The 22,446-nt window shown below is 38.9% G+C and overlaps 1 protein-coding gene across 32 annotated transcripts in view; it reads right to left on the reverse strand.

The window, feature by feature from the left end:
• Positions 1 to 22,446, reverse strand: part of RBFOX1 (RNA binding fox-1 homolog 1) — a 1,203,461-nt gene that overhangs the window by 516,332 nt on the left and 664,683 nt on the right. For 28 of the 32 annotated variants that reach the window (XM_071444294.1, XM_071444285.1, XM_071444280.1 and 25 more), the window contains one exon: positions 18,781 to 18,828. The exons of the other annotated variants lie outside the window; for them this stretch is intronic. In XM_071444294.1, the coding sequence (XP_071300395.1) occupies positions 18,781 to 18,828 (48 nt within the window). The remainder of the gene's footprint in view (positions 1 to 18,780; positions 18,829 to 22,446) is intronic. 32 annotated transcript variants of the gene reach the window in all.

The raw sequence follows: 22,446 nt of genomic DNA on the forward strand, positions 1-22,446 counted from the left end.
AGTGCAACTGAGTGTCTGACATTGTAAAAACCAGCCCAAATCTCACTTGAAGCTATCACACACACATTGTTTCTATTACCCATTAAATAATGAAACTGTGGCAGGGAATAACTCACACAAATGGTACAGTTTTGAATACATGGTGCAGACAGCTGCAGATCTGCTGCTGCTGCTGGGGCTTCTTGCTTCAGAGCCTAAGCCACGTGCCTGGGAGCCTTTGGAAAAGGAGCAATCAGTGATGGAATGTGGCACACATTTCCTGAGCTGTTACTGCTCCCAGCACCCTGGTGCTGCCTGCTGCTCGCCACCAGGCACCCAAGTTTCATTAACCAACCCCCAGGATTTGTTCCTGATGATTTTTTTGACATTTACACAACATTTTTTTTCATTTTTCATTGCTCCGAGGAAAAAAATAAAGGATCTCCTGTTTCCAGACCATCATTTAAAAAGACTGAGCTGGCTTTATGGAAGTGTTTTTTTATGCAGTGATTTTTTGATTTAGTATAGAATTATAATCAGCAAATAACTAAATGAATTTGTAGACTTTGTAGTTTATAAAGGGAGTCATTAGAAAACAACACCTTACATATTTTATGCTTTATGAGCTGACAACAACAAAAAACTGAAAACACTCATATCCTCACATACCTCAGTCTTGGCTTATTTCCAGCATCTAAAGAGGTAGAATTTTTGCCAGTGTAAATATATTTATTCCTACACATCTGCATTAACCTCAGTTGAGAGTGTAATATGAAAACTGTATATAGCAAGCATCAAAAGCAATCTGTGCAGATATTTGATTTGTCCCCAGAAATTAATCAGTTTTTCCTATTAAACATTTCTTTTAATCTTATGAAGCTTTTTCTCCCCTGTTTTTTTGGGGTTTTTGTCTTTTTTTTTTTTTAATAGTAAGTGATGCTTTCTATATTGAATTGGCTGGCAAAATTACAGTTAAACCATATCAACTTGGTTGCTTATAAGGGGAAATGGATTGTGAAAATATTGTTTTCTTTCTTCCATGCACTTAAGAATTTTGCATGTTTTATCTGGAGCTGTGCATGTCTCATCAATTTAGCAAACAGAGAGAGAGAAAACTCACATATTGGAAAACTTCAGAGCAAAACAGCTAAACTTTACCTTGTATTTCTCTTTTTTTTTTCTTCAGTGCAGACCAATCAGATAACATTAAAACATCTGCATACTGATAATAAATACATTTCTTTCCTCACTCAGCTCCCATAACCATTATATTCCCCACATTACAATAGGGAATTCTGCAGACAACATTCAAAGTTGAGCAGTTCTAAACTCTTTCCTGTCTGAAACCCTCCATGTGTTTTGGGGGACAGTTGTCCTGGTGCCCCCAGCCCTCTGCCCAGCACCAGAATGCCCTGACCAAGGAAAGCCCTGTCCTTCTGGACAATCCCAGAGCCATGGTTAAACCCAGCAGTGCAGCCATACAGCTCAGGATGCTTCACAAGAAATCAGAACACAGGAATGACTGAGGAGCTCCAAGCTCCTTGGGAACGTCCCCCACGTTTCCTCCTGTGTGTTGGCAGCAGGTGAACCTCACCCCTCCTGTACAGGGGAAATTCTGGGATCAGGCACTCACAGAGTCCTTGGGCGTGCTGGATAAAACTCACGGCACAGGCTCATCATTAGTCTCTCTTTTGCTGCTTCCACTTGAAGCTAAGTCAGCATTTTATGTCTGGAATAATGTGCTTGGGCAAACATTAAAAAATGTATTCTTCATTAAAAAATGCAACATATTCTGTAGGACACTGAAGGTCTTAGACTTTTCCCTTATAAGAAAACCAATTACACTAAAAATGAGGTTTCACTTTACAGCATCTTAAAAACAAAAATCACTGAAAAATTGTTTTCTGAGATTGCTTGTACCTTTAATGTGTAAAACAAACCACTACAGTGCTATAATTGTCCCAGAGATTATGGCCAACATCCAGATAAACCACAGCACCCTAAAGATGGCCTCAGAACATGACTAAAAGGTTGCATTGATAGCACCACAGAAACAATGGGGCATTTCTCCCTTTTATCCTCTTTGCATTTGCACTGCCTGCATTGGGTGTTCAAGATTTTCACCATCACTAGACAGAAATCTAAATTCTTTTTTACCATTTGCCTACTGCTCAGTATACAAGAGTTAAGGGTGAGATAACAAGAAGTTTCCAAAAGCAAGATATTAAAGAAATAATCTAGAAAACTGCATATGTAAGAACTATGGAGAATTTTTAAGGCAGCTGCACATTTCCATAAATGCACATGTATATCTAAATAAAACAAAACCTTTGAAGGATAGCTATAGGGAATTTTTTAATTACATGACCTCAGAATATCAGTTGCTTTTCATTATTATACTGAAGAAAACCTGGAACATCTAATTAAATGTCAGGATTGATTTCACATTTTCAAGTTTGAGTACAGTGGATCTGCTTTACAAAAACTTCCAATAATAAAGCACTAATTTTAAAAAGAAAGTAAAAAGAGACAATTATACACTGTTTTGTCAAAGAAGTTATGAGTTGCTCAGAAGGATGGTATATTAGACATTTGAGTAAGACTGATTTATTAGCAAGGGTTTCTGATGAAGACAACTGATATAGTCTCTGTAATTAATCTGTGTCAACTCCAAGAGATTCTTATCTCCTATAAGAAATTGGTAGAATTGATTTCCTGCCCCTCCCATCCCTCAGATGAACCCTTGTCTGAGGAGCAGCATTACTGGTTTGTTCTTGGCTGCAAAAGAGACACCTCACCAATATATTTACAAATGTCCAAGGCTGAACCATGAGCTGCACGTTGTCATCACACACAGGAAACAGGAAACTTGAATTTGTGAGCAGTGGCAGGTTTTGTTTGAATGCAAAGAATGTCTAGACTGAGAATTACATTCCATATAGTTTGTCTTCCTCAAGTAAAAACAAGAACACATCACAGGGATCATTCTAAAGGAGATCTGTATGTGCCTGAAAAATTATGACAGTTCAAAATAACCATTTTTATGTTCCTATATGATGAGCTGGGTCTGGAATCATAAATAAACAGAATTCTTTTGTGACCTAATTACAGTTCCACCTGTCCTGAGGCTCCACAGCAACCAATTGAACTTGGAGGTTACACAGGAAAAGGAACAGCACAAGTCATGCACAAAAATCCATGGAGAAAAATCAGAGCTCAGAGAATCATGGAAAATCATGGAAAAAATCATGGAAACCCAGAATGGTTTCAGTTGGAGGGGACCTTAAAGATCAGCCAGTTCTGACAGCCCTGCCATGGCAGGGACACCTCCCACTGTCCCAGGTGCTCCCAGCCCTGCCCAGCCTGGCCTTGGGCATTTCCAGGGATCCAGGGGCAGCCACAGCTGCTCTGGCAACCAGTAGGGGACTAAAGAATTTCCTACAGAGAACAGAGCAGGAATTCTTCCTCCAACAGCCAAATTCCCCATCCAAGACACCCAGCAGGTAATTAGCTCCCTTCAGGCAATACCCAGCCCTCGCACGGTACAGTCATTTCAGTCTTTTCAAAAGGAATTCAACTGTCTTAATTACTAAAATAAAAAGTGGCAAGATATTTTAGGAACCTCTTTTCACTGCCTAGCTCGTAGCATGAAATATTAAGTTAGAAATAAGCCCTAGTAAGATACAGTTCATTTCTTTTTCTACGAGATAAACTCCCTGCTGTAACATTGAATCCCTGTCAGCTTGTTTATTTTTTTAATTTCCCACTTCATGACAGGTAAATATTTATCACCACTGGATGACTTATTCATGTGAAAGATCTTTCAGGATTCCCAAGTACTCACTACACTAATAGAAATGCAATTAAGAATAATTTAGTTAAAAGCTGTAAAAGGTAACTCCACAGTGCACACCTCCCCTCCCAGCTCAGAAACATTTTCAAAATACAACTTCCAGACACCAAAATTTCTTATGCACTCCATCCATATTAAAATGTCATTGGCTGATGATTTCAACCTGATTAAACCTTAAACAGTTTATTGAAGAATTAGAAAACACCACAAACTTGTATCACATTCCTTTGAGGAGCACTGTTACCAAAGGGATGACACATACTAAATTTTGCCTAACTTTTTAACAGATTCTTAAGTACAAGTAAAAACCAAAAATCAGCCTGAGGAGAAAACAGCAATAAGTAGAAACTTTGAATAAACAAGACTGTGTACCAAAGACTTTACATTACCCATCAAAGAATTTACATGTACCAAAGACTTGACTTTACCTACTGAGTATATAAAGATTAGAAAACCCAGTAAAAGGAATATGGGAAAAAAAAAAAAAAACACACAAAAAAACACCAACCAAACAAAAAAATTAAAAAAAAAAAACAACATCCAAGGCAAACTTCATTATAGAATTTGCAAATTCCCCTTTCCATAGACTATAAATGGCTGTGTGTAAATAATTATAACACCAGGCTTGAAAATTCTGATAAAAAGTTTAATGCCAGCAATGGCAACTCAGCTTAGACTCAGGATGTGCTCCTGGGGCACATGAAATGGCATTGGCAAGGGTGGGAGATCAACCCCTCTGTGAGACAATGCACATTATCAGAGCAGCAGGGGCACAGAGGTTACAGGGATTAACACAGGTCAGGCAAGTCCTGATTTATTACTAAACACTGCTTTATTTTTAATATATTATAATATACAAAATATAGTCTCATTAAATTATAAAAATAATTATTAAATTATTATAATTGATGTCAAAATAGCTATTATAATATTATTTTAATTTTATATTATACTATTATGTTACATATTAATATAATAGGTATTTACAATATTTTTAAAATATTGAATTATTCTATTATAATGCCTACAGAAAAAAGCAGCTTTCCCCACACACAGCCATGGCACTTATTAATCTTGCCAGTCAAAAAACCCCTTTCAGCTCCCCCAGATGCTGTAAATAAATGCCTGGTTAAGTAGCCAGGTCCTGTGCTGTGCCCTGCAGGCCACACGAGTCAGGCTCTCATTGAGTGGCTGGAAAAGGCAAGTTAATAGTTGTGGGTCTCTGGTTTATCCCCAGGAGTGTCACATGGCAGCTCCAGATAAAAGAATCCACTGCTAATTTCACCCTCCCTTATAGAAATGTCAAGCATTGTGTAGCAGCCCACCCCTTAGGGACCCATGTGCAAATGGTTTTTGTGAACAATTCTGTTGTGAAAGCCCAAGTTGTTTGGAAATCCCACACTCAGCAATGAGTGAAAACAAATAAATAAACCCCACTATTACAGGTAATAAACCTGCCCAGATAAATATGCTTAAGCATAACAATCATTTACAGAGCAAAGCAAATCTCAGCAAAATCAAAAGCTTTAGAAATGGTGGGGCTGAGGTGTGCTTTTCAGTTTAGTAATGTATTCACTTGTGGTTTGAACAAATTAATAGAATTGCCTTTGTGAAAGAATTTCATCATGACTATTACAAAAATAAATAACATAAACTCTGTTTTCAAAAGCATCATCCCAGAACAATTCACCTACTTATCTCCAAATCCTTCAAGCTGGTTTTGTGTTTTATCATTCATATCCCTGCTTTGAGAATTGGCTACCCCAGCTTCTCTTTGCTCATTATGAGCGGAAATAAATAAATAAAAAGGAAATCCTTATCAAGATACATAAATCCAGCAGTAATCCTCTCCCTCTAATAAAATAATCTAATACAAATAATGCTTAAATGACATCAAGAGTTCGGGGAGAAAAGGAGGAGGGAGGTGAAAGAAAAGCACTGAGGCTTCTGTCACAGTCAGGCCACTTGTGACAAAAAGTGCTCTCATTTTAGGCTGAAGTGTAAAAAAAATAGTGTTTAGGACTAGTTTCCATAGGCCAGCATGAAAAGTAAACTGTATTCTGTAATGCCTTACATCAATTTAATTTCTTCATTGCCTGCTTCTTGTGGGATTCAGAGAGAAAGAGCAGCTGCTGTCACACCCGTGGATTTGGTGCAACATCTAAACATGGAACTACAGTTCCAAGTACTTGAATGCATTACAGAGATCTGACATTGGAATGTTGCAATTTTTACTACATACAACAAAAAGCAGCAAAGAAAAGAAGCAGAAAGAAGAAGAGTGGCCTGAGTTAAACCATTTTTTATTAATTTTGTTATGCAAAACACTTTATAAAAATATTTTTAGTGGAGTGAGGATTCACCTCATTAAAGAATAACACACAGACAGTAGAAAAATTATTTTGGCTTTGTATCAGATCTGGACAAGTCCAATAAACATCCAGAAGAGCTGCAGTGACAGTGCAATAATGGAGAACCCAGACCATGGCTTCTGCTGAGGATGAAGAGGCCTTAAAATAACTTCCAAGTTATTATGAAATGAAGTCGTTGGGGGCGAGGAATAAACCCAGCCCCTATTGCATGGAAAAAGGAGCCAGGAGCTCCTGGCAGGAGCGTTCTTTAGCCTACAGTGCCATCGTCTGGCTATGGACGCTATATCAGCACGGGGTGGGGAAATGCAGCCAGCTAAATATTGAACATTTCTACAAATTCGTGGCACTGAGGGGAAGTGTGGTATTTACATGGAGAAGCACTGCATGCATAAATGAAAATGTGATTCTCAAATAAAGACAGAATATCAGAGCAGAACATTGAAACCACCTGACTAAAGACTATGGCTAAAATGCTATGTAATGTAGAATCATGCTTGTCTTGTCATTTTTTTTCTTTTTTTTTTTTTTAATAGAGTTATTAGTTTAAAATTTAAGTTAAACTGTGTCATTTGAAAACCATTGCTAAATAGTTTATGATTGTGGACCTCAGAGGCAAATGCACAAAGTGGCATGTCAATTAAGGGACTACAACAACAAATTTTGAACTACCTATCTGATAACATTTAAAAAATGCACATATAATCGACTCTGAGCTTCACTATGCCAGGAGAAAAGAACAAGAACAACAAAAAAGAGCATTTTCTTTCTTATAATGATTGCTACAGCACCCACAGCTAATCAACTTTAGGTGTAAGCAAATCCAGCTTGAGTGATGTTTTAGACAACACTCAAATAAAAGTAAGAGAGACATTTTTGTTAACTAATGACTATTAGGATCATCAGTCTGGTCCTAAAATTCAGATAGATAGGATAAAAAAATCTCAAGGACATGACACAAGTGGCCCTGGAAAAACTCACAGTAAGCTTGGGAATGTTTCAAATACACAGCAAAGTAAGAGGCAGTAAGGTCAGAGCAGTTTGTGACATTTACATCAACTTTTTTAAAGTGAGTCTGAAGTTCCTGAGCTCTTTTAATTCATTTTGAAGCAGTGTTTGAGGTGAGAGAGAACATACAAGGAATGTTTTGGAAGATCAATTCATTAGCATGCAGAATAACTTGGTCTAGGCTCCAGTCTGACTCAATTCCCACAGTTTTCTGTGTCAGATTACAGCAGATCAGATATGAGTTCACTGCCATTTGGTTTAAAGGCACAAAGTTAATAAATTCCCAACAGAGCTCAGCTTATAGAGCCTCCAAAATAAACATGGACATCTGACAGAGCTTGCACTGGTTAAGAAACTTGAAAAGTGTTGCAGAACTTCTAAAAATGATGACACCTTCCTTTGAAGACTCAGCTTTAGGAACCAACATTAAACGTTTTGGAGCCCAACAATCTCCCAATCTCACAGCAACAGCTAATATTTGCTTTTGCTCCAGCTGAGGCTGGAAGCACTGCAAGTGAGCTCACAGAATCCTCTCTCTCCCCAGATGGAACTGGATGCTTTTCTGCTCCATGCAGTGAGACAGAACCTCACTGCAATCACAGCTGCCATGTCAATACAGCAACCTTACCCAGATGTCTTAATTGTCTTATGGCCATGGCCAGCAGTGAGGGAAGGCCCAGAATTACCAAGTTTTGGAGGTTCTTCAAAGGAATTTCAATGATACAGCAATGTTCCATTTAAATTCATTTGGAAATGCCAGTGACTGTAAATAAGGTCACCTGGGCTGGTTCGAAAAATGAATTTGGAAGTCCCTTGACAGCATTTGCTTCTCACTGCAAACAACAACTGGCCAGAACTCCAGCACCTGGTGTGCAGAGGGTTACTCTGCACAATGTAGGAAAGCTGTGACAGCACAGACCTCCTTTAAAGGAATCAGCCTTCAGCTGACATATGTCCCAATCATATGTCACTTCATGTCCCAATCAGCTTTTTGGGACAGAAGTTGGAAACAAATGCAGCTGGAAAACACAACCATGTGCTAATTTGTGCTAGGATCAAAACCAGGTCCATGGGGGACATGGACAGCTCTTGCACTCAATGGGTTCATATAACAAGCTCTATTTCCAAGCATCCCAAAGGAATGGAAATACAGAGTCAAGGCAGATTCAGTAATGTCCACTAGCTGGGGCAACATTTTAAAAAAACAGAGGTATCAGGTTACATAATTAAAGTATCAAATCAATGAGGGCTCTGTAACTACATGGAAACAGAAAAACAGGTTTGCACATTTAAATGTTGCCCTAGAATGTGCTGCAAACAAAAATAAATCATTTCTACATCACATTATTAGTGATTATATGAAATTACTTAATCCTTTATAACAAAATACATGGGGAAATTACCATGTCAATGTGGTAGACTAAAACATGAGACATTAAAAACCAAGACTGTGGTATGGGTGGCAGAAGACATTTTAATACACAAAACTTGGTCACTAAATTAGGGAGAACTTCGTACTTCACAGATCTGAACTTCAACAGAACTGAAACAATTTATATATGTTCCTAATTAATAATGTTCTTAATCTGACACACAATTTTAAGGAGACTTTGATACAAAGGAAGCTGTACTAGAGAAATGGGGTCCTACTTTTGTTCATGCTATTGAATTTTAATGCTCTCAGATTTGATGCAATACAGATTCTAAGGGTTTTCAATTTACCTTTTGCATTTTTTTTACTTAGACTGTGTAGTAAAGATTCAAAATTCACTGCATTTAATAAACATTGCATCACAGATCTTCAAAAGCATTTCATAGAACACAACCAATACACAAGGGCAAAGTTCTTTAGGTATTCCAGCTTTTCAAAGCTACTCAAATACTGTCCAAAGAACTTTCATCCCAAGGTCAGTTAGAAATACTCTGAGTAATCATTTTGCATCTTCAACAGCAGCAAAAAGGCATCAAAGCAGATACAAACCCAACCCTTTTCGTGCAGAAATGTGTTCTACAGCTTTGGAAAAGAATGGGGGAGATGTTGACCTGCAAGGGCAGATGTAGACAAGGTACAGGCAGGAGGCTCCTGACAGCTGCCACCTCCCACGCCTGGCATCTCAGAGGTGAAAAGCAAAGCCTGATTTTCTCTGGTTGCTGTGAACCAAAGAAATACTGGAACCTGTCTAGGATAAGTGCTGGAGTCTGTCTAGGAGAAATACAATAGCACAGGCAGATGAGGACAAAGGGAATAGGAGCCAGTAACACAATAAAACATCAAACTTCGGGTGCCAAGGCAAAAAGTTTCAGGAGGTTCCAATAAAAGTGTCCTAACCAAGGCACAAAGAATGTTTGCCAGCCAGCTGTTGTGACAGCACCTCAGATGGTAGAATAGGATTTTACACCTCCCTGCAAATTTTGCCTTCTATTACCCATTAGCCAATTACCAGCAAAAGGCCACAGCAAGCCCAAGTTCTCAGAAACACAAACAAATCTGCTCAAACAGATGTTCCCTGCTGGATTTCAGACAATTGACACATGGAACAAGCCTGCTCTGTTCCTCACACTTCAACCTTTATCAAGTATTGAAAGGGAAAGAGGGTAACAGAGATCAGATTTTTTTTTTTAAATGGTTTTGTTTTGAAGTCAAAATGGCTGCTCCTTGCATGGCATGCGTATTACCATTATCTAGGAAAAAAAAGCTAAATTAACTTTCTTTTCTACATTAGCCTGCTGATAGGGAGGGATAAAATGAAGAATAAAAGGAACCTTACTTTACACTCTGAATATCAGCATTCTTTTTTCAACATTTTACTCAATTTTTTTCAGAAATAACCTCTGATCTTTTAAACAACAGTTGTGAGACAGCAAGTATGACATAGTGGGACATGCCTGTAATATTGTCCTGTTTTAGTACTGAAGAGATGAGATAAATGGCAGAACCCCTGGATTTGCCTGACCTTGATCAAGAAGAACAAATTTTTAGCTGAAGTGTGCAACACTGCTATGATTACATCAATCTAATCTGGAAAGCACATGGTTTATATATAAACCATGCTCTCTGTCTCATCCATCACATTGAAAGACAATAAAACATACTTCTGTTTAAAAAAATCTGAAAAAAAATTCCATTAACCCTTATTTTACTCCTTCCACAAGAATCCTCAATCATGTTTCAAATACTACAGAAAGATGCATACAAATTCAGGGTTCTAAATATGGATATATATAAATTTAAATGTAAATGCTCTTATGAAAACAGACAAAAAGACACTCTGCATCACTGCTGAAGAAATCAGTTCTGAAATAATGGAATTAGGAAATGTTGATTAAACTGCCCAACCACCACCATAAAAAGCCATCTATTGCTACAGAGAAAAGATTTACCTGGCAAGGGATCCAATACAACTAAAAAAGACAAACTGGAATCAATGAGAAATGAATTGGATTACTGGACAGAAGCATATTCTTGCACATGTTCAAGCTCCTGGGAAAGTAACAGAGCCAGCAGGTATAAAAAAACCTTTCCAAATGTCTGCTTACCCTTTCCTGATCCAATCCCAGCCATGCTGTTAATCAGGCTGGATTACATCCCAGATATTAATTTGGCAAACAAAGCAATCATCTGATTCAGTCTGTCCCCTTCAGATATGCTGCAAACAATCTGCCACTGATCATCCTGCCATGCGTGTGCTCCTGGAGAGCCATCTGATCCGTTTGTGAGTGTCTCTGCACTCACACCAAAGCCACAAGGGCTCCCTGTCCATCCACAGTGGGGAAATGTGTCCTGTAATGCCCAAGGGATGTGCACAGTGAGGGGAGGCAGCTCAAGGAGTTATGGACTCCTCTGGACTAAAAATAAATAAATGCTCCAGATGAACTCATGCTGTGTATGAACAAAAGGCTGCTGGCTCCTCCAAGCATCACTGACCAGAGCAGCCCTGTCCTGCTGCTGGGATCCCTTCATGCTTTCCCTGCACCTCCCAGGCTTGGGGTTTGGTGAGGGTTTTTTGTCTCTCCACCTAATAAACTATCTCACCTCATCCATTTTCTCACTTCTGCCTTCCTGTGTCTCTCCAAGCCCAGTGTCAGGTGGTGGCTGGGGGTACCAGCTGCTGCCTCAGCAGCTCATCAGTGTGCCCAACCCTTTGGGTGACATTGTGTCCTCCCCCTGCACTGTGACAGGGCTGTTAAACATAAGCCACACTTCTCTTGGAATCGCTGTTTGCAGAGAGCCTCAATGAATTCCCAACATGAGCCAACTCCTGGACAGCACCTGGGTACCCACAGAGGGGTAAAGAGAGAGGAGCAATCACAGAGCTCCAGCCTCTGGAGCCAAACAGCCCATGCAGGACTCCCAGCCTGTCCAACAGACTCAGCTGCTGCTGCAGGCACAGAACTGAGCCCACATGCACAGGGGGTCTGTGCACAGCCTCTGCTCCCATCCATAGCTATGCTCAAGACATGGAGCAGAACAAACAAATGAGAATTTTAATACCTAATATTCCTAAATATTTCCATAAGATTTATTCTTATTCCTATTTTTTTTTAATTCTGGTTGTAGAGGAGAACAAATGCAAAATTATAAGCATTGACTGAAATTTTCAACATAAAAATTTAAACTTTCCATAGATACACAGCATTTGATGTAGAAAGAATGTTATTTATCTCTCCCCATTTTAGGATTTAGAGCAAGCCTGCATTGAGTCGTTCTCACAAATCTCAGGTGCCATTTCCAAGCTGCCCATACAATAGTTCCAGTGAAGAGTACACAGACTACACAACTTTTCCACCACAGAGAAGCAGCCTGAGGTCAGAGCATCTGTCTGGTGTTACATAGAGACAGAGCAACTGCAGCCTCCTCCACAGCACCATTGGTGGGCTTGTCTCTACAGGAGCTCTACTACAAGGACTCTGAATAAATCATAGAAGAATTCACATTTCCATTCCTTTTTTTCTGGAGAAATACATCATCCCTGGATCTCCCACTCAATAGGGCTCTTTAGGAACTGTTCAGGAAAACAGACCTGTCAGTGGCTATTTTCCTTATTGACAGGAAAATTAAAATGTAGGAACCAAACATTTCCATGCCTAAACACAGGTTGGCAGTAAGTGACATGAAAGAAAAGGCCCCAGCCTGAGACTCTGTGTACAGAGAATTTTTCTCACACCAGTCCAAGCCCCCCCTTCTCTTTCAGTGCTCTTTAGACCAAGTCCAAAAACCCTGTGACCACAAAAATGCCTGCAAGTAAGGTGGGTCATAGGTACATGTTGTCAGTTCAGTCCCTCTTTATCAAATCTCCCATAAATCAATATTAAAATCTTTAAAACCTTTATTTTAAAAAGTGATAAAAAAGAGAAAGAAATGTCAAGTGGAAGCTGACTTGTCTCTAAAGCATCAACGACCATGAAACTCTCTGGCACATGTAAAAAATATAAAACCCCACACTGAGGAGTCTGGGATGTGAAAAGTTGACAGCACCCAAAACCTTTTAAAAGGAAATGTTCCACCACAGCAGCAGAAGCTGCACTCTCCCATTGCTGTGAAGTTTTATTGGTTCACAAACATAGACAAAATCCAAGACATGTTCCCATTCACAGCATACTAATATTTACAGATCTGTGAGGTTTTCCCTTTTTATATAACTTCAAAAGCCAATTCCCCTCTGTTTTTATACCTGTTGAAAACTTATTGGCCAGATGTAAACAAAATTTCAGCAAGGCTTGAGCCTCCCCCAAATTATTTTTCAGTTAATTTTGACAGGTACTTAGCATCAAATCAGATTTGAGTTTTCCCTTTCCCCTCCAATTCTTCTGCCCTGAATCTCAATATTTTAACTTTCCATTAAAGCAAACAGTGTCTGTGTCCTGCCCTCCCCCTTGTCCCCAAGTGAAACATAATTATCGTATGCAATGCAGGTACAGTACATATGAATATATCCCAAAGTAACTTGTGCATACATTTACTTCAGTGCTAATAATATATTTTATTCATGCATATAAAAGAATGTTCCTTCTAGCTCGGTGAGCTTTTTAGGAGTTATTAGCAGGAATGTGTCATATACCTAATGAAATTTATTTCAAGGTGGAAGAGATTCAAAAAGAAAAGTAAGATAAAGTCTGAGAACTAATTCTGCAGACAATCACAGAATTATAATTTCAAGATTTATCAAAACATCTTCAAGATGAAGATTTGAAAAAAATCTCCCAATAAAAATGTAATTTATTTGCAGCAGCAATCATGTTTATACATATTAATGCAGGGATTGGAGATGTGATGGCTCAAGATGGAACACTTTGGCCAATAGACACACTGCAGTAAAAGCTTTTTTTAGCAGGTATTGCAGCCCAGCAAACCCAAGTCTCCATGTCCCTTCTGTGTATTCAGCATATGTAAAAGTCATGCAGCAGAACACGTTGACACTTCAGTGGGAGGTCAAATTATTGTTTTGGCACTTCTGTCACGCCTGTCACTTCAACTCCACTTTATCAAATTACAGATTGCTAGATAGAGTTGGATTAAGGGGAAAGACAGACACACACACACAGAGGAGCAACTGTCACCACTTCAGTGGTGAAATCCCATAATTGCATGTCAGTGACAGCGAGAACAAGAGAGCAGTAATAGGGCTGACATTATGAGCATTCAAACACCCAGAAACTTTGCAGCCAGACTTTGCACTCTGTCAAGCCACATGCCAGGAAATGGACTGGATTTCTGAGCAATTCCTCACATTAGAATTGCCAATATTTATTAGGCTGGCTAATAAATAATGCAGTGTCTTAGGTTGCAGGGCAACTTTCAGCTCCCTGTTTTCCCAGGAGTGTTGCTTTTATTTGAAAAGAACATAAAACTAAGACAAAGGAGAAAAAAAAAAAATCCTTTGATTTAAAAATATTCTTAAAAGTAGAATAAATAGCAATAAATACTGCCCAAATAATGTAGATTGTGGGTTTGATTCAACTTTCTGAGTTTTAGGATCCCTGGAGAGCAACAAATCTGGATTTCAAGATCTATATATAAATAATTGTGAAGGAAGCAGCCATGGATTTCAAGTAACTTTTCTCGTAACAAACAACACACACACAGCCCTTAGATAACTTCACCCTTTTGTGGAAGTTGTGGAAACTCTGCACTGAGGAAGGCATCACATAAATCTGACTCACATGAGCTGGGATGTCAGGGGAAGCATCAGCAGTGCTGTGACAGGAGATGCTATTCCTGGAACAGCTCATTATTCCCCTCGGGGTTACTGCCCTGCTCCCTCAGCTCTGTGCTCAACCCTCTCCCCCTTGTGTGCTCCTGTCCTGCAATGGTTCAGCAGCACCTGGCACTGTTTGTGCACCAGGGAAAGAGGCAGGAGAACCAGGCATCATTTGTTCACTCTGTTAGGCAGGCCATGAGCGTTCAAAACTTCCTTAGATTCCTCCAAATCTATATCCAAATACAATGTAGACACTTCCCTACCCATCCATTGGAGTCTGTGATCTTCCCTCACAACAAAAAAATTCGTTTCTTTCATGGAAGTGAAAATGCATCTCAATAATCCACACAATTCTGCAGATTGCACAATTCCTTCACAAGGGAATAAAAATGACACTTATTCACTGCTAAAGAGCCCCTAAACAGCAGGAAAAGGGACTACCATGAAAGAAAACAGTATAATCACAAATCCACATCTATGATGCCAGGAGTTGACTTAGCCCCTCCATGGTGCTCCTCACTATTTGATACCCTTAGTAATTCCCTTCTACAGTAATCTCAAGATCAGAGAAATTGGATTTTTTTTTTCTCCTAAAAAGCCCATTCTCTTAAACTTCCAGAAAAAACATCTTTCCATGATCACCCTGAATGAACTAAAAGAACCCCAAAAACAACCTGAAAGAAGCCATTGAATAGACAAAGCCAAATATATTTGTACTGCTTTTCTTTTTCTCCTTACTTTGTCTCAGACACACTTTATAACCTTGTCTACATCTGCCCTTCATCCATCTATTTCTCCATATGTAACTCAAGCCATAGAGCTGTAAGTACTTTCCTCATAGGTGTTTTTAATTTGTTTGTAAAGTAATTTGAGATCCACTGACAGAAGGTACTAAAGGGAAAAAAAATGAAATATTTTGCACAGCAGGCAGAGAAAAGGAAAGGCATCACTGCCTCCCCCATATCCCACAGCAGGTAATAGGGAGTCAGGAGCATTATGGCACCCCAGGAACCTTCCTGCCTTCCTGACCCACCAGGTTATTGCCCTGATGCTCTGCCATAAACTCTGCAGCTCTCAGAAAGCCTCTGCACTCCCAGCTCTGAAGTGGGACATTTTCAAGTCAAGATGCATCTCAGAAATATTCTCTCCATGAGCCACTTGCTTCTCCAGGAGGGAAAATGCAGCAGGACACCCTGGGTGACCTTGAGCCCCCTGCTAATGGTGCTGAGCTGCTGCTGAATGGAGCATTTGCAACAGGAGAATGGCACCGCACATTACAGCCAGCACAGCCCCTTTAGGGGCAGAATCAACTGAAATAAAACACAGATCAAACAGCCAGAGCTGAAGAATAAAACACTCCCAGCATGGTGAAAACAAGCGGAGACAAAATTATCCAGCACAGAAAGGTCACTGTAAGTTAAGTTCCAGTTTGCAGTGTCAGGTGGAAATGTCACACAAAGGATGTCAGGGGATGTAACTTCATATCAGTTTTGGTTTCACAGCATTGCCATGAATTAATTTGATGATAAGACAATTGCAGAGTAAAACAAAGTATGTCCTTTGTGCTCTATTCAAACCTCAAAGACAGAGCAGAACTGGAGAAATCTTATTTACAGTTTCTTTTTCTATTTATATTTTTGGAGAATACGGTTTGAAGCAAGTCCCATATAAACATTAAAAAAAAGATAACTGCTCAGACCAAGTAAAGATATTAACTGAGATTAAATACAGAAACAAAGAAGATTTATAAAATATAATTTTATAAAAGGCAAGGCAGGTTTTTCAGGTAATGGGAGATGATGGAGCTGTGTAAGGGCAACACCAACAAAAAGGCTGCACACATTAGAAGCCTTCTTAGAGACAGACAGTGGTTTGGTTAGATCAAATTTATATCAAATGGAAGGATTTCCAAGGAATCCACGTGCTCTCCCCTCCTGGCAAAATGGCCAATGTCCTTATTAATTGCCTTCCACCAGAACCATTTTGTTTGTGCCCAACACACAGATTTATATCAGAAAACATGGGTAAAAGGAAAAACAATCTGACCATCTGCCCTGCAATAGCAGAACATCACACAGGCTTTGGAATCGTGGCTCAAATTCCCCAACATCACATGGCCAGCTGCAGATATCCATGGATTTTTTACAAAAACTACACATGGAATGTTTTTAACAGGTTTTTTCCTGTGACAATTTAAGGGTCACTTTTCTACACTTGTTTCTTTGGGAAGCAAAGCTGAAATCACATGAGTCATTAAACATCCAATACTGTGACATTCAGAATGGTGGTGGGAGATCAAAACAAGAAAGCTTGGGAGTGTCAAATGCAGAAAAAAAGTATTCATTAAGTAGGAAATGAGTTGTGCATGCACTTATGGGTCTTCTGCTGGGAAAGGTAAAGGCATTAGCCTTGCAGGAAATAAATAAAAATCTTACATGGAAAGGTCAGTTGAAGACAATGAAAGGAGAGGCAGATCACAGTGATGAAGTGGTTACCATAATTAACTGCTATTTTAGAATTTACAGAATAATAGATTTCAAAATAATAAGTACAGTTATTAAATTTGAGTTTGCCCGCAGGCAATGCTTTAGTCATGGTTACATAAATTTCTACTTCAGAAGTTACAGATCAGAAAACTTCAGAAAAAAAAGGAACACAAGAAAAGGCACCTTGCAGGTTTGTATTTTGTGGTTAAATGGGAAAATTTCCCATTAATTACTAATGATATAGTTCATTAGTAGTATATTTCATTATGGAAGTGCAAATTATTAGATACTAATGATGCATGCCCTAATTGCAGTAGTTTGTCTTGATTTCAAGTTCAATGAAATAAAAATATTTATTTACAATGTTTCAGGTTTATGAATTATGTGACATTCTCAATTGATGCTTTGAACAAACGTGAAACAATTCATTAGTATTAACCAAGACTGATGGATCCGTGTTTGATGATCACTGCTAACTCCCTCCCTGGACTGGAAACAACTGCCTCTTAAACTTGGTGGGAGCTTCAATTTTGGGACACCAAACACAGAGAAAAGATGAAACAGATCATGCAACAAGAGGTGCTTCTCACATTCCTGCTCTTCCAAAGTGCTCTCACAAAATAACAGAAGGAGGAGGAAAAATCCAGGGGTTTTCTGGACAATCCTTTCTGCTAATTGCAATCTCTGCATGGAAACCACCCCAGCTCAGAGCAGTCCCTTTGAGCCACAAGAGAAGGCATCAGACACACAATTCCTGCCATTCCTCCTGAGGTACAAACCATGCATCACAAACCAGGAAAAACCCCACAGGTCCAATAGGCTGGGCTCTGCTAGATTAAAGTTGCAATACAAGGAAGAAGAAATAAAACACTTTAATAAATTGTTGTCCAAAGCTTGTCAGGCTCCTGACACCTTTTCCCCATAATTCACACTACAGAAAGAACTTCTGGCTTGGGCAGTTTTAATAGTTGCTAAACACTAAAAAAAGTCAAAACTTGGGGTTTACAAGTAAGGTCCCAGCCTGGATTTTAGCCCAATTCAAAGCAACGTGAACCTAAATGGAAGCACCTGGAGAGTTGGATGGAAGCTGATGCTCAGGGCCTGCAGCCACAGTGGGACAGAGCAAGGACCAGCAGCACTTGAAATCACATGTCCTGTGCTCAACACCTCCACAAACTCACTATTCCACACAGAAATACCCTGACTTTCACATTTCAGGAGCAACAGATTTTCAAGCAAAACACATTTCTCTCCTTAAAACTGCACTGATATTTATTTCTGACAACTTAATATTTTTTTAAGCTGAAGGTTTTTTTGTGAAGCCTTTGTTTCTTAGTTAGTTTTTACCATGAGTAAGGTGAAGAACACAACTGAAAACATATTTTTATCTGGTTTATGTTTGTCCACAGAAAATACAACTGGAAACATTTGTTTTAATCAACCCTTTAAAAGAAAAAAATAAGGTTTCAAAGGTACTACTTCTAAAGCAACAAAAAGGAATTATCTTGCTGTGTTACAAATATTGAACATGGTATGCAAACTTTATCATGACAGACACACAATCACTTTGTTAATAATGTAAATTAAGAATACAAAGTGCAACTGCCTTGTAAACTTTTCTGTAGTATAAAGAGATTAAGAGTATAATTCCCTTCTTCTATAAAAACAGCTATTCAAATTTTTAACAAGTACATTCAATAGAGTAAGACTGATCTCTCCCCATGGAAGTTAAAATACAACTTAAACACATACACATGTAAAGAACCATAAAATAATTTCACATGGTTTAATAAAAAAAAAACAAAAACACAAAAAACAAACAACAACCAGAGAAAATCCCAGCTACTAGAGTTGCCTGAAAAATCACATTAAAACAAGCCACTTACTTTTCTGTCCTCAGTTTCTACACCAGAACTGCACTCTGCTTTAGTGTCCTGAAAGCACAAACAGAGAAGCCCATGTCACAAACACATTGACCAGCCTGAAGAACTGTTATTTGTGTACACAGAGTTATTTGAATATACAATGTCTAGTATTGCGCCTTTAGGTGAAGTTCATTAAACTTTATTCCAGGCATAAATTTAAAGACAGGATTGAAAAAACACAAAAAAACCCAAACACTCCAAACCTATTTCATTTTGGTGTAGCCAGCTCTCAGGAAAAAATATGATTTGTTTGTATTAGTTTTTCTTTTTTGCTTCCATCTTGAGGAAAATCTATTTCTTGCTCACTTTTTTTTATTTTTTCAATTAACAAACGATGGAAGCTGAAAGAAATATAAAGGGAAGCTAAAGAGGAGAAACTGCTCAACCTTCTGTCTGTTATCCAGCACTAGCTAGGAGCTGATAGATGTTTGTGTCTGAATCTCATTGCAATGTGCAAAGCAGCCAAACCTCTGTTTATGATGAACCTGTAAATGTGTGTGCACAGACTTGTACACGTGTGGATATCCTGGACATGTTTTCTTTAGGAGTGAAAGAAATGATCTCAAACCTAAGGACACCCAACACATGGTCCTTTTATTCCTAAAGTATTTTGACTCATTAAACCTATGGACTTTTTGTGTTGCTAATGGTTATCACAAAAATTACACTCCAAAAGGCATTTATTGCTTCAGTCACCCTTTTTACAGCAAGTTACTGCTGGAAACTGAGTAACCAAATACAACTCAAGTCACTAAACTGTAAACAAGCGCCCCACTAATTTTCTTTCCAAGTTTACTTTTCTAGTGAGGACATTCTTGGAAGCAAATCGTAACTATTTTAACCGTTGCAGCTTTAGATATTTCTATTAGGGAAAGAATAACTTGGCTGAGGGACAATTTTTTGTGAAAAGTATTTCTCCAACCTCTCATCAAAGCTGGAACTACTCTAATACGATTTCAAGTTAGTGGTTAGTTATTTATTGCACATAAATTCAAATGCTGATAGCAATAGCAGCTCCTATTAAAAATGAAAATGAATGTAAAATGAAGAATTTATGCTTCTTCTACAGCATGTTTATTCATCTTAAATGAAGGACTGGTTTTACTTCAAAGCCAAAGGCTTCCTACCTACACCTATAAAAAAATTGAAAAAATTAAATTGTTCAACCAAGTAAGATGAAGCAAGGTTTCCTGAAAAAAAAAACCCACTTTAATTCACAGCAAATTATATTAAAGATGGTTTCATAAGGCATATCAAGTTGCATCACTTCCTAAGCAGCAAAATCCATTTGTTATTCTAGCCAGTCTAATACATGAATCAGCACCTCTAATACTCTTTATACTCCATCACTTCTCATGGGGAGCCAGATTGTAGTTTGAAGAATATAACACAAAAATTTCCTTTCAAGTGTTCCTCACTAGCAGCCAGACAGTCTCTCCCCACGTCTCCCACGTGCAGGAGAAGGAAATTCTCTCTCTGCCCACAGGCTCACTTCCTGAGCCTCTTTAGATATTGACACCTGCTTCTTTTTGGGGAGGGGAAAAAGCTCAGCTTTTCAAAAGCCTTCTCCTTCAGGGGAGTGAATTCAAACTCCTTTAGCACCAGTGGTCTTGGTGCTGTGCTGCCCTAAGTCACCTTTGGGAAAGGGAGTAATGTTCTTTAACATATTTATTGGTTAATCAGAAATGAATCATCTCTTTCCATATTACCAAGGACAAGAGTGGCTCTGTCTCACACACTGACCTAAATTGACTGAAAGCAGAATGAAGTAGCTGCTCTCAGACTGCAGTCATGGCTATTACAGGCTCTCAGCATGATGGATATACCTGAGGACCCAACAGCACTCTGGTCCCTTCTGCTGCCCATGGAACAGAGCATTTTGCTATTTTACCCCTGCCCTTCCCCATTAAATGCAATTTCTAAGAGGCCCAAGTTCACAAGCATTCATTACTCAATTAAAAATGCAGTTTTACCTGGATGAAGAAAAACCCAGCCTCCTCCCAGCTCAGCTCATCTGGGGTAGTTGTCTGGAGCAGCAAAGAGAAGCACCAGGGCAGCCTCAGCCCTAAAAAGGTGGGGCCAGCCCAGCTGAGGCTGCTCTGCTCAATCAGGAGTTAATGAGATAACGAGCTACACCTGAACTGAGACAGCACCTGGAACCAGAGCTCAAATGGAAATGAGACCTCACCTGGAACCCAGAGCTCACCTGGAACCCAGAGCTCAAATGGAACCCAGAGCTCACCTGGAACCCAGAGCTCAAATGGAACCCAGAGCTCAAATGGAACCCAGAGCTCAAATGGAACCAGAGCTCACCTGGAACCCAGAGCTCAAATGGAAATGAGACCTCACCTGGAACCAGAGCTCAAATGGAACCCAGAGCTCACCTGGAACCCAGAGCTCACCTGGAACCCAGAGCTCAAATGGAACCCAGACCTCAAATGGAACCCAGACTTCAAATGGAAATGAGACCTCACCTGGAACCCAGAGCTCACCTGGAACCCAGATCTCACATGGAAATGAGATCAGCCCCAGGAAAAGATTCAGGCTGAATGGCAAATTTCAGCATTTCTGCTCTGTGTTTTATCCCTGAACATCACACAAGTATTTCAGCCCTTAGAGTTTGGCTATCTATCTAAAGATATGGAAAGTGAATTTTTACAAATTAGCCACTGCATCTTTAGCAAGGAAAACCACATCTGCATGGGTTCAGTTTCACTGCAAGAATGTGTTATCTTGGAAATTATGCAGTCAGATTTAAAAGAAATAGCTGTATGTTTTCAAGGCTAAACACCTGGATTGAGACTTCTGCACAAGGGCAAGATAAAACCCAGTTAATTTTCTGAAGGAATTATTGTTGTAATTCTTTAAACCAGTGAGGCTACTGACTTAATCAAATCCATGTTTAAATATAAATATTTGAGTGTATGTCTACATCCTAGATAGACCTCTTTTAAAGAAAAAATGTACACAGACCCTAAGCTTTAAAAATCCTCAAATTGAATCATCTGTCAATCTCAGGGCAAGAAGGGAAGAAATGAGCATGTTCCTCTCTGGGAGACATCTGTGCTGCTTCCTCTAAGTGCAAAATGACAAAGTGCTCTCACTTCCTATGTGTATTGCAAATTTCCCTGCTGTATGAATTATTTGAGATGGAGAAGCACCATTGCTGAAAAGCAATTGTCAAATCCTAGAGATCTGAACAAGTGATCAGGCACCTTCTTTAGTGTTGTTACATCACAAAAAAAAAACCCAAAAAACTCAGAAAATATGTTCCTTTTGAAGAATTATTTTAGGTATTTTATATAATGATAGAAAACCTCAGAGAATGGAAGTATTCTATGGAAGTTTCATGGAAAAAATAGAATTAAATAGAAAACCCTCTCATCCGTTTCATTTAAAACCAACACAATTGCTTTTTTCCCTAGGTGTCGCTGCATAACAGCCAATTAAATAACATTATTACAAACATATTAAGATCTCCATGTTTTATACAAATTGCCTTTTTGGTCTGTTTTTTTTTTTTTTGTTGTTGTTGTTTTTTTTGTTTTTTTTTTTTTTGTGGCAGCAACAGGGAAACAAAGCAAGGTTTTCTGCAGGACATTGGGAGAAATGCAGGACAAGAACAAG

The sequence above is a fragment of the Agelaius tricolor genome, unplaced genomic scaffold, assembly GCF_023055355.1.
Source record: "Agelaius tricolor isolate 1412-34295 unplaced genomic scaffold, bAgeTri1.0.p SCAF_19, whole genome shotgun sequence".
Taxonomy (NCBI): domain Eukaryota; kingdom Metazoa; phylum Chordata; class Aves; order Passeriformes; family Icteridae; genus Agelaius; species Agelaius tricolor.